General features: G+C 36.0%; 1 protein-coding gene across 2 annotated transcripts in view; it reads right to left on the reverse strand.

Moving 5' to 3' along the window:
- Nucleotides 1-15,824, reverse strand: part of VPS50 (VPS50 subunit of EARP/GARPII complex) — a 71,644-nt gene that overhangs the window by 28,517 nt on the left and 27,303 nt on the right. The window contains exons 13-19 of one of the 2 annotated variants that reach the window (XM_018075784.2): nucleotides 13,324-13,415; nucleotides 12,508-12,602; nucleotides 11,773-11,871; nucleotides 8,726-8,816; nucleotides 7,025-7,201; nucleotides 2,653-2,771; nucleotides 1,062-1,168 (exon numbers count right to left, since the gene is read on the reverse strand). In XM_018075784.2, the coding sequence (XP_017931273.1) occupies nucleotides 1,062-1,168; nucleotides 2,653-2,771; nucleotides 7,025-7,201; nucleotides 8,726-8,816; nucleotides 11,773-11,871; nucleotides 12,508-12,602; nucleotides 13,324-13,415 (780 nt within the window). Of the gene's footprint in view, nucleotides 1-1,061; nucleotides 1,169-2,652; nucleotides 2,772-7,024; nucleotides 7,202-8,725; nucleotides 8,817-11,772; nucleotides 11,872-12,507; nucleotides 12,603-13,323; nucleotides 13,422-15,824 lie in introns of both variants that reach the window. The other variant, XM_018075783.2, reaches the window with a different exon arrangement.

The following is a 15,824-nucleotide window of genomic DNA, read 5'->3' on the forward strand; positions in this document are numbered from 1 at the left end:
CCTCTATATTGTAAATGCTCAAGGTAAAAAAGGGTTTCAGCAAACCTGCAAAAACCATTTAGTAAATTAATTCCTGATTTACATGCTGCCCCTAAAGACAGCAAAAGGTACTAATCAAGTGTTGGAATAGCCTTTTTTAAAAGAGTTTACTCTGAAATACAACAATCATTTTCAAGCACATAAATATTGAAGACAAACTTCATTAATGCAACACATACAGAATTCCTCTCTCTTCTGCCTAACCTGATAAATGTAGGTAGTTACTTCTATGAATAAAATGAAAGTCAGTAGCTACTGTACAATTATCTAGCTAATCAAATGGAAGGCATGAACACAAAAAATCAATTCCATTAGACCTAGATTGGAGGCAAGTGTTTTCATAGAAAATGTGGCTAGAAAAGGACTGAAGAAGTGGCCTAGTGCAACCTCCTGCTCAGAGCAGGTGTAAGGAAATGAGGTTGCTCTGCAGCCTTTCCAGTCATGTCTTGATCACATCCAAGGACAGAGATTCCCTGAACTCCCTAGGGATTAATGGGATGCATTTCAATTACTGAAATTATAGTACGGGTGAGTTCTTTTCTTCTAGTTGTTTACCACGTAGTAAAAATAGTTACTCTGGATGTGAGAATTTGTGTAATGAAACAGGAAAAAACCTAGTCTGTAAATTCTTACTTCTGCAACAATTCTACTTTAAGACAAAGCATTTAATAAGACACATCAGCAACACAAACATTCATCTTTTTGCTTGCTATCTCCACTCTTTTTACACATTCAATATGTTAGACAAATAATCCACCATTATAAGTTAAAAATCAATATATGCATGCAGATTAACTTTCAAAGTGAAGTAACCCATAAGATACAAGCAAATTTGTCTATTTAAATAAAAAATACTTGTTTAGTGATTTATTCCTATTTTATTAACATTTTCAAAGAGTAGAAAAGGAGCCCAATTAGGTATATTTTTAAGGCCTTAAGTTTCATTCAACATATTTGCTGTAATAGGTACGTTTGCACAAAAATCAAAAACACTTACAAAAAACTACAATTGCTCTACATACCAACAAGCCGTATTACATTCAGGGTAGTGTTTGTTAGAATAGGTGCATTCACTTTATTGAGGTTGTAATCTGATCTCTTTCTGCTCCTCAGAGTTTCTCGAGAAACACTTTAAAGAAAACAAAATACACCAAATGTGACAATATTCAAGGACATACAAATGAAATTTAGTAGAAAATAAATTATTCCTCCCCTCTTCTTTCACATGACAGTATGTCTTCCGGTGAAGCATTTTATTTATGCCAAAGCATAACTGGGTTAGGATTCTAACATTTAAGAGAGAAGCCTGACCTAATTTACACAGAATTGTACTTGAGGAAGGAATTTCTTGGACTGGTAGTCCAAGGCTTCAGTTCTCTGCCTTGCCCCACCAACCATTTTAATCACTCTGACTCAAGACAACAGTTCATGAAGTAAAAAATGAAACCAACACAAGCCACAACAAAACAGGGGCAGATTAGTCAGCTACAGATGAAAATTACTATCTGGAAATGGAATTAATTTTGAGGAAGATGAAATTAAAAAAAAGTCATTGAATTTTTCATGAAGTCTAGTCCTGCAAGTGGCAGGGAGTCGGACTCAATGATACTTATGGATCCTTCGCAATTCCAGATATTCTATTTTCCTATAAGAGAAACCTTCTGCCAGCTGCCATAGCTCAAAACAATATTATTCCAAAAATTCAGAATGCTTGAATTTCACAGCACAAACATATGGACAGCAAATATTGTTTGTTCCAGTTAAGGAATTTTTAAACATATCTCCATCAATTCTTTGAAATTAAGTAGTTCACATGATGTATCTTATGGAATCATTTAACAATATTTTATCCTGAGGAGTTATTCTGTAAAAAACCCATTACTCTGCTTTGACATAAGTGATGGCATTTTGGTTCTCCTGCAATCCCTACATAAAAATAATGTTAGCCTGCCTTACAAAGTCTGAATGGACATCTAAGTTGTACAGTATACTAGACAGAAATTTGTATTTCAGATCCTTTTAAAGGCTACAGAGTTGGCTTTTGTTTATATTAATAGATATTAATTTTTTATTATATTCATTAAAATAGAATATGTATATTCATTCATATATGTATGTGTATATATATTCTCAAAGGAAAAGATAATTTAAAATTCCAAAGGACTGTCTTTAAGCTATGGAAGAATCTCATTTTTTTTTCTTCCTCTGTAGAAGTTTACTGTTCTGCAAAAGCAGAAGCCCAAAATTCAAGCCATTTGTCTGCAAACAACTGATTTTGACACAACAGAAATTATACATATGCACAACAGCTGCTATAGAAGAACCTTCAGTTAACATCTAGTCCTTGCTAATCAGTGTTCCACGACCTGCTTCAGAGAGCCTTTGTCCTCTTTCAAAATGCTGCTTTTTGCAGCTTCTCTCTGCAATAATGATGAGCAGTTTTATGTTCCTCCCCATTCTGGAGATCTAAGTGCTGAGACCTCCTAACTGTGCAGGCAGCATAAAGATTATTTAATTATTATTCCACTGTTGTAGATTATAGAAAGTGAACTACTTAGAGTACTGAGATGAAAAGCATGTAAATTAGACCAAGGACTCACAGAGCCTACTTACCTTTTTATCGGGGCATCTCCTGTCTGCTCATCCACATAATCTCTTTTCAACTCTTCAGGAACATCACTGTCACTATCATACTCTTGATATGCACCTTTTTCTTGTTCATCTGATTCATACTGTTCAAAACAAACAAACAAACAAACAAATAAATAAATATACTAACATATCTCTTATAATAATATCACTCGTAATGTGGCACTTTGGTAATTTCTTGTCTTTTACCTTGATCATAACACAAATAATTTTGCTGGTTGAAAGGCTGCTGACAGTGTTCATTAAAAATGCAACAGGTAAATTATACAAAGCCATTTTTAAGTGCATTTCTATTTTCAGATCTTGATTGAGTAAATATCTGCATCATCCTATTTCTCCCATCCTATTTGCATTCTAGTTGGTGTATCAAGTACTCACATATCTGAGATTTTATTATTTACTTTCTAATCTGAAAAAATAGTAATAAAACCTCAAAATTCATCCATACAATGGTAATTTAAAAGAAACCCTGGCACTACACAATCCTTAATTATTATTGCAAGAAGGACTAAACTATTACTTCACGAAAATACTTATTTATCTTGTACACATTTATTTTTTTAAAAATACAATACCAAAAAAACAAACCTGCAGTTGCTTGCAAAATTGCTTTTAGAATACTCCAAAAGACATTTCTGCTAGGGAGTCTTTCAACCACTTAACCTTATAGAGACAATGAATTTTGACTAAACACAAGCACTTCACAAAAACAATACGTCTAAGGTCACTTCGTCTGTTCAGCCTGGAGGAGACTGAGGGAAGACTTCAATGCAGTTACAACTTCCTTGTGAGGGGAAGAGGGGGGGCAGACATTGATCTCTTCTCTCTGGCAATCAGTGAAAGACCTAAAAGGGAACAGCCTGAAGTTGTATCAGGGGAGGTTTAGGTTGGATATTAAAAAGAGGTTTTTCACCCAGAATATGGTTGGGCACTGGAACAGGTTCCCCAGGGAAGTGGTCACAGCATCAAGCCTGACAGAGTTCAAGAAGCGTTTGGATGATACTCTTGGGCACATGGTGTGACTCTTGGGGATGGTCCCATGTGGGACCGGGAGTCGGACTCGATGATCCTTGTGGGTCCCTTCCAACTCAGCATATTCTGTGATTCTCTGAAATGCTATTACAACTATGTAAGTATTTCTCATGGCTCTATCAGCATGTAATTTTTTTCTCACTCATTTTTCTGCAGTGTATGCCATACTATCTACCTCAACAGAAAGGCAGATAACTTTGCATACATCTGTATGCCCTATGCACACAAACTTTTCACTGTCATGGAACAACCAAAAATTGCAGAGCATGCAAGCAACAGGATTCTGCAACCCAAATTGGCGTATCTTTCCTCATAGAGAACAAAAACTACAACAAATCCCAAACCCACATGACACCATATGATTGTGAGAAGTACTCTAATGATATAATTCAACTGTATCAGTGGAATAAATCACTGGGGCCTAGATTAAAAGTATTTTCCTTTCTCACCCACCCTTGCTTCCTCAGAAACCTCTATCAGGTGTTTGGAGCATGCTTGCATTCATTTGTGTGTGTTGGTTTTGTTTTAAAACAGACACCATCCCTTATCTAGTTAAAGACACAGAATCCTGATAGTTAAAATACTGATGTAATTATTCATGAAACAAATCCTTTTTGATGGAATAAAGTCTCATGCACCATTTGCTTCATTTGTCACAAATTATTCCAGAATAACCCTACAAAATATGTGAAAGCATAGACAAATGAATCATGTACACCTGCTTCAAGACATGCCTTTCTATACATTTCATGTATACATTTGATGGTAATTCCACCTCTTAAAAACTATGAAACTGAAGCAGATACAGACAACTACTGCCTCCAAACTCTCAGCTGCATTTTTGGTTTTTTGAAACTGTTTCTCTCTGTTCAATTGTTGAATTGCGTTTCAGAGATCACAAAAGAATTATTTTCAACTCAAGGATGCAAGGTAGGAGCCTAAAAGATGATATCTGGAAAACAATAAGTAATGCAGGCTAGCACACAGAAAATACAGTTTAGCATTTCCATGCTGGACATATATTACTATTGCCAGAGTATGAGCTTTGTGGCTAAATACTAGCCACAAATACAGACACTAAATGCTTTTTATAAATATGAAGTCACACATACATATTAAAAGTGTACAATTAGGATTTTTACACCTGTAATTTGCAATCTTTTTTTTCACTCCAATTAAAAGCAGTATTTAATGCCAATCTCTTTTTCAGGTGTTCTAGGTTGTTCTCTAGCATACATGCTTCAGCCACTTCAGAAATAATGAAATAATTTTTTTCACAAAGTGAATTTCTTAAGCCAGAAAAGATTAAAGAAAAACAAATGCTTGATGCTCTGTGATACAACCCTTTTTCCTGAACACCTACACAGCGATTACAATGTTAATCGCACCCATCAGGCTTCAGAATGCACTTGAAGAGACCCTATCACTTTTCCTTTTAATTTTCCTTAACATGTACATTGCTTTGAAGCCATTTTATCCAAGTAGTCAAAAGTGACAGATATGACAGACAGTCTGGTTCCAGGATCCTTAAAAAATGGTAGGTTTTTAAAAAAGGATAAGACCTCTCTAGAGAGGAAAACCCAGTCTCTCCATCATGCAAAACACCAGGAAACATATTTTTTCAGTTACGCCTGGCAATTCCCAGCCCAAATCCCAAGTTCCTGAGACTTGTAAAGCCTAGCACTATGAAAGCACCATATTAGAAAAGCAAGAATCCCACATTACAAAAATTCAAAGCAAAAACAGCTCAGGTGGAAAAAAAGAATGTAGTATGAGACACATTCTAAAATGAAATATTGATATCAATAGTATTCACAGGCAAAATTTCTGTCTCTTGACATTTTAGACAAAGGAAAGCTGTAATGAAAGCAGCTCATTTATTTAAAAAATGAGCTGAGTTCAGCCGTGGCTAAGGACAAAAAGAGCCACAGTTTAACTAACTTGGGTGGAACATTAGCACAGAGAATTACCACCACTTATTATGCATTAATATATAATAAATGACATGCTGACTCAATTAAAATCTAGTGACAGTAAAATGATAAATTGAGAACAAACCGTTAACTATAATTCGTACTGATACATGAATCTGACAATTGACATTAATTAACTCTCTTAACATCATAGAATAAAAGGATTTTAAGAAAAAAAAATTTAATGTGGAAAAATACTTTATTAAGTCTCCTCAATCTAATGCTATTAATGATCTGGAAAAGTTATTTAATGAGTTAAATGCATCTGCATTTTAAAGTATGCAGTAACTCACAACTATTAAATAGTGAACTCAACCCAAAGAGATCTTATAAATCTCTCTTGAATATGCACACTCTGCAGTAAAATTTTAAAGTGATGAAATGAATTCAAGTATCTTGTAGCAATAATCAGTTCACAAACGTTTAGGCAATCAGCCCAGGCAAACCCATAGGCAGTGGTAAGATTCATCAAAGTTGAAGAATGCTACAATACTGTGAGTTAACTGTATCACAACAAATACATTTTAAGAAGCTACAGAAAAGGGACATAAAGCATCTCAATGAAGCTCAAGATACAGAGCTGAGGTGACTGGGTCCAGAGGCCCATTTTCAGTTGTCCAGAACTGCAACAACTAAGCAGTTACAAAGACTTTAAAATTCTCAAAAGAAATCCTGGCAGTTCTCACCATCCTACAGATTATATAACAAGTAAATTAATTGCTTATGTCCTTGTCATGATATTTCTTAAAATGTTTGGAAACACGTCTGCATTCTCTGGAAACAAAATTTTGCAACCTCCATCTGCAATAATTTCAATTTTAAGTTCTAAAACGTGCCTCCATCTTAACCGGTCAGTTAAGAAACCAAAACACAAATCCTCCATATAAATTTCATCCCACATTACCTAAGCAAGTATTTCTCTTTCTATGTAAAGGATAAGGAAAACCACAGCCTGCCACTGCAGGCAGCCATTCTCAGCCCAAGCAGAGCAGGCATATGGCATCCTGACAGGACCCATCTCCACCACAGTGCTTGCAGCAATACCAGCACCTACCTGCAGAGCACGAGGCAATCCTTTACTAGCAAACTAATGCTTACTGTCTAATGTAGCTCCCGCTCTGAGACTGAGCCTCACACACCTTCAAAAAACAAACTGAACTTTAAAAGGGATGCCTGACTTTCTGGCACTGCTAAAAGAAAAGCAACACAGTACTGCAGGTAACTGATTCTTGTATCAAGACATTTCGCTGTCATTGTTACACAAAATGAATCAGCATTTACTGAAAGCACAATATGCTTTTTTTTTCTTTTTTTCCTGAATCACTCCATACCCCATTGGAAGCTAGCACGTCCTCTGTCTCGTCATCTTTGTTGTCGGCCTGAATTTCAAATGGGTTTCCTCCATTACAGTACTGCTCAAATAAGGTCAGCGTTGCTGAAATTGCTGAAGCAGGCTGCTTACTGGGTGACACCGATGGGGAACGTGACTGCTCCATGAACTTAAATTCCTATTAATAGAAATAAAGTACAACTTTAATCAGGCAGTTTCAGTATTATTATGACAGCAGTTCTATAAAAATAGAGGATAAAAACAAACTTTTGGACAATTAGCCAAAGATTGCTGCTTATTTAAACACGCTTTTCATGCTGGCTCAAGTTAACCTTGAAAGTGGCAATCTTATACTGCTGGTCTTGGCAATTTTAGCAGTTTTTCACTATGACATGCAATACATCTGCATTCTGAAAGTACTTACAGTCTAAAACTAGGTGAAAGCTAATTGGTTTTTTATTTCACAGAAATGAGGAGATAAAACAAGACTTAAATTCTATCCAAAAATGTAGTTTTCATTACAAAAGTTACCAAGAACTTTACTAAAGCTGAAATTTTCTTGTTGATACTTTATTTTTAAAAAGTTCTTTTCCAAATTTTTTATTTCTCAAACCCACTGCACATAAGCTTTCTGATCACTGGGTGAGTGCAAAAACTTTTGCAAATAAATGGACCAAGTAGGACACATAAGGCATGATTTTTGACTTTTTTTTTCTAAAAATCCTGACTTAGTTGATATACCACTTTTATCTATTAAACTCTAGCTACTGATTTTCAACAATGGCAAAATGTACATCGTCATTTAACTGAAGGTTTAAAGATCAAAACACATGCAGATAAAAGGATTACAATATTAGATTTCTCTTTGCTTAAATGAATCAGTTACTTTCTGCAATTTTCTGCTGCTCCAGTCCCTTGAGCAGTATATATGATTTATAATCCCATTTCTCTACTAAAAATATTATTTCTTTTGTTACTGGATGCTACTGAGCGTCCTCCTTCCTTTTTCCTTTCTACTATTACTGCCCCAATAGCCTATTGCTTGCTTCTACAGTTAACTCTACAGAAGCTGCAAAACTATCTTTTTTCTTAAGATTGCTCCACTAAATCATTTTCACTTTAGTTATAGCTTTAATCACAGGCACCATGTTTTATTTGGCAAAACAAGTGAATTTCATTCACCACATGCTGAACTTAACAAAAATCACTTGAGGACAGAAAGTGAGCACACCAATTACTTGCTTTCAGTGGGACTTCAGCACAGAAGAATATTTTTTTCCCTTTCCAAATGAGCCAGTATGACCTACGTTTCCAGAAACAGATGCCAGATTGGTACAAGCTAGTGAGCACTCATGCCACTACTTTTAGGCGCTCATCTTTTAACATCTTACTGTCAGACAAACAATTTAGAAATTGAAAACAGACATATTAACAGTACATTGAAACATGAAAAATAAAGGCTAACATTATGCTTACAATTCTAGCATCTTCCATAAACCTCTACCTGCCTGAAACAGAAACACTACCATTTTAAAACCATTTGGTTCGTGGGTTTCCAATATCATGAAGTAAAATTTAAGAGTTTTTAGCAGCCATTAAAAACATTTGAACGGTAGTTCATGATCTTACTACTTCTTAGAACACCTGGACTCTTACTTGTTAAAGTATTAATACATTTGTATGTTTTATACGTAGAACGTACATGAAGCTGCAGAATATTAAAGCTTGATTTAACAGGACAAAGTTCCCAGGTCTCATTCTCCAAAAACATTCTTAGTTCTTCAAGACGGGTTCTGAAAAGCAACAAATGAATACTCTTAATTGGCAGGAAGTGTAAATCAGAAAGTCTCAAAGAATGTCTATCTCCAAAATTTGGAAACAAATTTTTTTGGTCAAAACCATTACAAACTATAGAGGGACATCTATGATTATGCAGCAATACTGGACTTTTTTTCCTCTATGTAAACTGTAGAAAGCAACACTGTTAGCAGCACAACAGCTTCTGAAAGACCAGACAAGACAGATGCTCCTTTCAAACACACTGAAGCCAACACATAGCAAAGGGAAGTGGAAAGAACTCATGTCCCACGGGCATCTCAACTTTTCAGAGAAGAAATATTAAATGGCTATTAATCTGTATTTTTCTTCATAGCTTAACTTTCATTGGTACCAATTAGAAACTGTAATAAGGAAAAGTAATCAAGCCATTACATCCCTGCATTGTTTCTGTTATGTTTTTAATCACTAGAAAAGCCTCTGTTTGGTCATAAGCAGAAATACCTTTAATAAAGAAAAAATTTTGCCACATAAGTGGAACACAGAGGAAAAGACAGCAATGAGTGCTTATTGAGGTCACATAGCTCTATCTTTTCTTCTTAATATCTGGTATATTGTTTTGTTTAACAAGTATCAGTTGGTAATTTATGCACTGGGTTTCTAATTAGGTAATAAAATATTCTAGAAATACCACTACTTCAATAATGAACTACAACCACCGCTACCATTAAAATTTGCCTGCCTCAATGAGATAAAGCAATGTGTTGAATTATGACTACAGTTTGCTGTGTCTATTTAAATTCACCAGTTAAATGCAAATAGACTTCAGGTGCTATTTTCAGTGCATTTAGTAGCCATAGCTTGCAGACCTCACAGAAAAGCCAACAGAAACAACAGACAGAGGTGCTGTGAAAACCCGAGTTAGATTAAAATTCTTAGTGAGGGAGACTAAGGGGAAAGAATCACAGAAAAGCAAACATTTAAAACCCACACAGCAACAGGCTTTGTAGCATTTCAAAGCTGAAATCAAGGCTCTGACAAAGTATTTGAACAAATGCTCTTCATTTTCACCAGCATATGTTTAGAAAGGGGCACACACAGAAGACCTGATGCATTCATTCTCTGAAAAGCTTTAGTGATCAGGTACACCTTTTTACAAGTGTATCAGTACAAAAAGTAAATTGAATTCCAAAAAGCACCTTACTGATGCTCTTCACCAAAAGCCCATTCAAATTTCTCAAAATAATCAGTTTTCACCGCAAAAAAGGCTCTAGTACCATGTTCTCTACCACATTTTTTGAATTACATGGCCAATTCCTTTGAATGTTTTCTTTGTGTTGGCAGTTCTCTATAACCCCACACTGCCCAGGAGGTCACATATGTCAAATTACACAAAAAAAGAACTGATTACTCCTGGACACTAAGCATTTCAACTCTATGTAGCTTTTATGTACTAATTAATCCTTAAAAGCTCTACTGCTTTTCTTCTTCCCCTCCAATTAAATACACAAGAGGAACGAAAGCCACATTAGCTTGATCTGAAAAGGCAAGATGCTTAAAGCTTTTATATAAAATAACCAGAGGCACATAGCTGTGAGGCAAGGTTTTTTAATATTTTTCCTTCTGAGGATGAAAACATCAGCCAATTAATCGTCACAAAACCCACACAGCATAAAATACACAGGAAGTATTAAAAGGTTCACACAATTTGAGTCATGTCAATAAATATTTCCTTTTATTTTCACAAGATTTACATTACATTAATAAAAAGCACAAGTTATTTCAAAAAATTATTTCTATATGTATTCCATCAGTGTTCCTTAACCTTTATTTTACCCAAAGATAATTCAGAAAATTAGTCCCTAAGCAGTTAAACATAAGCAAAACCACAGCAGTCAAAATGATATTTACTTAACCAAATAAGGCATTATGTGGTAAGGCAGTGTAGTAAAAGATGGTTAGGTAGACCAAAATCAGTTAATGAAATTCAGTTCAGGATTCGGAAATGCTTTCAAGAATTAAAGATAGGTGGCATCTCCTGACAAGACATAATGTAGATACGATTAAAGCTCAAGCTTTTCAGACAAACTGGAACTGAGCTCTTCATCAAATGTCCAAAAAGACATTTGGTAGCTATGAACTACCAAAGCTGGAAAAAATTTTAAACCACATTCTCATCTTCTGAATTTAGACACTGTCTCATGTTCTCCTGCCATAATTTTCATACTTTATGGATTTTAGGCAGAAAGTCTCAGACCAAATGTGTCTGGATGTATTAGCTGTATGACAGATGACAACAGATCAAGACTAGGAAAGTAAGTTTCTTAGAACACAGAACATTCTATTTCTTCTCATATCTTTCTAGCTTTTTACACACAGAAAGAACATAATGCTAGACAACTGGAAGAAAAAAGTTACCAATCATCCAAACCAAAATATTTGGAAAATCAAGGCAATTAAAACAAGTAAACAGAAAGACAAGTCTTGAAGCTGTCATAGCCATATATCATATTTGAGTCCAGACAGCACATATAACTGGCCTCAGATACAACAACAGAGTTGACTGAAATGTAATTAGATACTGCCAATGAAAACACCATGAAAACATGACTCAAAAGGATGGACTCAGTTCTAAATATCTCTTTTGATGCAAGACAAAATTGCACACTGAAAAAAAAATTTCATAGTCATACAGGACCACTCTTTTTAAGTAGTAGCATAGAAAAAGAAGTAACAATTTACTACAAAGATTGGACTTCAGAGGCATTCATCCTCAGGATGCCAGGGGACAACTTAAGAGTTAACCTGTAAAATTCTCTATAAAAAAATTATTCATCTTTATCTGGCTTGCCAGCTACAGAACTAGGGCTTTCCACAACCACAGCAGAAGCAAAGGCTTCTCCTTTGGAAAAGCATTTACCCAGTAAAACTAAATGCCATTAGAAACATTCACTGCACATATAGCAGTCTCACCTGTGGTATGTTTTGAAATAGTTAACACTTTGTTTTCTGATAGATTCTTGCAAAACTTCAGACTTACTGCCACAAAATTCCTCTCCAACTTGCATCAGCCTATAGTAATAAAACAAAGTTTAGAAATATTTATTGATTTCTTAATACTGCTGTTCCAACCATGAGTGTACAACATGTATCTCCATAAAAGCAGAGCACCAGTGTTCCACTGCAATGCCAGGGCTGCATTCCACAAAAGCCCATGTCTGATTTCCCTCTAAATCTTATCATTATGTTCCATACACATAGAGACAAAGAGCCATAAGCAAAATAGATGTTTTTTTGAGATCCCACTATGCAGGGCATGCTGTCAGCTCACAGTCTCAATCTGTCATTTTTTTGCCAAAACTGAAAGATATAATATTGTAAAGGTTGGCAGTACCACAGTATTTTTCTGCTCTTGACTGAGAGTCCCTTTAAAATCTGTTAGAAACAAAATTGCTAGACCCACACATCTCAAATCTTAAAGGCAGACAATACTGAAATCACATCACACATTTAAGCACTACTTGAGCAGCAAAGTAATTCATGCTATCTCTCCCAAATACATCCTCATAAACTCCCACATAAAGAAGAATTGCTCTTCAAGCTCAGCACATATGACTGAAGCCAAAATGTTAATATCAGCCTTAATATACTGTGCTATCTTATCAGAGTGGGCGTGTATTAAATGGTCTTACGACCACATCAGTATACCTGCTGATAACATCAAGTACAAATATGAAGTCGTCATATTTGAAGTTAGACAGATCCGTTCCCAGAAGATATGTTTTCACTTTCAATTGAACATCCTACAAAACACAAACAAGTTTTTGTACACCTAATACACTAAAGACAAAAAGTGAAGGCTCAGATGCCTGGTTCATTAGCGCTTTTTGGTTGCTTGCACTTACAACTTCTATTTTTGAGATTTAGAGTAGAACTCCATTTTCTTTAACAGGGATGATTTCTCTAAAGTAATTTTATAATCAGTTTCTTTAACACTCTATAAGGTCAATCATAGATGCTTTATTATCAGTGCAAAAGCAGAGCTCAGGATTACAGCTTTTTCATCATACATCTGGGTGTCACTGCACATCAAACTGATCCAGTGGTCAGATCAGGAATACTGTGAAACCAGGCAGGTTCACAAGACTCCAAGTTCTCCATAGCTCTGGTTATACCAGAAATATAAAGCAGTATGACTGTGCTAACACAGAAAAGCACATGAAAAGAAAATAGATAGTGGGGCAGCACACACAGGTTGTGAGAAATGGAATCAAACTGAAGTCTTGTTACTATATCTTGGTATCTTGACTGAATTTGTAAGCATAGCAACCAAGTAGTAACTGAGTCACAGAAATTATTTTTCAATGGTATTGATATATTCAAATCAAACCAAATCACTTTTAAAAAAATCCTTGGAGATATTTCTTTAAGAAGATTAGTATAAATATAACTGTAATTAATAATGGGGGGTGGGAGAAGGGAGGGAACAAATATTTAGTGGGTAAAAAGAGTCAAAAAACATACCTGCCATATTCGTGAAAGCCCATGTTCTAATTTCTTTTTCACATAGTTGCGGTCAAAACTGTTCTCTTCAGTTCCCATCACAGTGTTGCCATCTGAAACTTAAGGTGAAAGGCACTGTACATAGTTCCAAAAGCTTTGAAATGTATCTTATTTTCCTACCCATAATGAAACTTTTCCTTTAGCTATTGCCATATTATCCATTATGCAAACTCCAGGGGACCTACTTTGCTCTAAACTTTCGAATGGAAATGAATAATGCACATGTAAGTATTATATGCTAATGCAAACCAGGAAAGCTTGTGATGGCTTTTATGTGAGAAAGATATCCCATTAAACAAATTAAGACAAGAGCAACATATACTGATATTTCAAATAAAAAAAGTTAAATGCTTAAGTGAGCACTGCTTATCCTCTACAACAAGATTCTCTAAGACATTCTACCTTCGTAGACAAGAATCATGAACTTAAAAGTTTCAGAAGCAAGATTTTTAACTTTATGCCACAGCAAATTCTTACTGCAACTCCAAGGAAAAATACTGGAATTTTTCCATGAACTATGCAAACGATATGGCATCTTCTTTCCTTTTCCCCATACTAATCTATGCTTGTGTATGAAATGTCAATCATACAACCACTCCCACAGCACTGCATCACTTTCCAAGAAAGCACTGTAATGCATGGTAAACTGCTCCTGCATGTGCTCCCCCTCTCCCCATGGAGGAAATAGATTTTATTTCCATTTTCAGAAAGAAGAGATAATATTTTATATGCAGTTTGTGAGCCTATAGTAGTAGTTATCCCTGCAGTCAGTGATGGCACAGTGTCATACAGTTTGCTTCACAGCCTATGACTGACCACAGGAAAGCTCAGGTTTAGCCAGGCTATACAGACAAATGATAACTCTGCTTCCCTGACAAGGAGAAAAGCTATACATGTCCTCAAAAGCCTGAACCATTTAGTGATTTGACATGAAAAATAAAAAAATCCCATAAAATAACACACTGGAATATTACACAGCATACAGTCCTCCTTCCATTCTATCATTCAAGAGGCTGCAAACACAGAAGAATTAGGATTGCCTGTAGTACCCTAGCATTGCTGTGCAGCTCAGACCAGTCTTTCCATACCTTCTGCAACCTGCAGCTAGTTTTCAGTCCCTTGCTCCTGGCCCAGCTGGTCACATCTCTCTACCTCCACACAAAGGCTCCCAACTCAAAGAGATTTCTTTCCCTTACTCCTGATCCCAGCATCTCCTCTCAGAATACTAAGAATACTTGAGCCCTAAACTATCACTTTGCACACATATTAGGAATTCTCCTCCCCTCTGCCTAGGAGTCACAGGAACAGGCAGCACAAAGCCCAGATCCTATAGGTGTGCAGAGAAGGACCTGGAGAAAACTAAATAAACAGGTAAATGAAAGCAGTTGTTTATGATATCGTGGGAAAGACAGTTACTATCTACAATTTGAGTTTACTTGGAGATAAAAAGGACATGTCTAACAGACTAGGGCATGTCTAACATTCTTGCCTTAGATTATATTCCTGAAAGATAGACTCTTTTTTAACGTCAGACTTCACAGCCAGGTAGATACTACACTGCTACAATGAAGACAGGAAGGCAAAGGAAAGAGTAGAATTTTTAACAGCTCCTCAATGACCTGCAGTAATGTATTGGTCAGCCCTAACTTGCAGAACACTTTATGTGGAATAAATAAACACTAAAAAAATAATAACATTTTATTTCTAGCATCAACAGGGAATTCAGAAGCAATCCAAGGTCACCAGGGAGACAGCACTAAGGTCGTGTAGCCTTTTCAGCAGTTAAACTGCGTGATGCTACCAGATGCCTCAGGTGCAGCTCCAGAAGCTTTTCATTCATGAGCTGACCTCATCAATGCAGGGACAGGATTTCGTGTGGTCATTCAAAACTTGTAAGGACAAAAATGTCACCTGCATACCAAATACCCATCACAGCAGTGTTATTTAGACAGTAATGTGCTACTAGGACCACAGTGAGAGCTAATCCTGACTGACCGTTGCAGTTCTTCATTACCAGGCTTCACAGCTTTTTCCAGAAAAGCTCTTGGCTTAGTTTCACTTTCCTCAGAGGAAAGAGCAATTTTTCATGTCTAATTGCAAAAGAGTCCACAAACATAAAAAACCTACTGTCCTCCATCTGTCAGCACTAAGAAATTTTTGTCAACAACTTGTCAAGCCTTGCCCTGAATTCAGACCTTGCAGTCTAGATGAGTATCATGTAAATACTGTGAGCACTCTACTAATGAGCCAAGTAAGGAATGGGAGGCCAGACACAAGACTTTGATCAGTGTTTTCAGATGTGTGCAGAACAGATCTCCACGGCATTATCTGGACTACCACATATTTAAGAGAAGGAAGGAAAAGCATCCAGTGACAGGAATGGTTATGACTGGTATCAGACACTGACAATTCAACTAAACCGAAATACAAAAGAGCACAGCAGTCTGACCATGTTCTGATCA

The sequence above is a fragment of the Manacus vitellinus genome, unplaced genomic scaffold (genome assembly GCF_001715985.3).
Source record: "Manacus vitellinus isolate BGI_N305 unplaced genomic scaffold, ASM171598v3 scaffold_3_pilon, whole genome shotgun sequence".
Taxonomy (NCBI): Eukaryota; Metazoa; Chordata; class Aves; order Passeriformes; family Pipridae; genus Manacus; species Manacus vitellinus.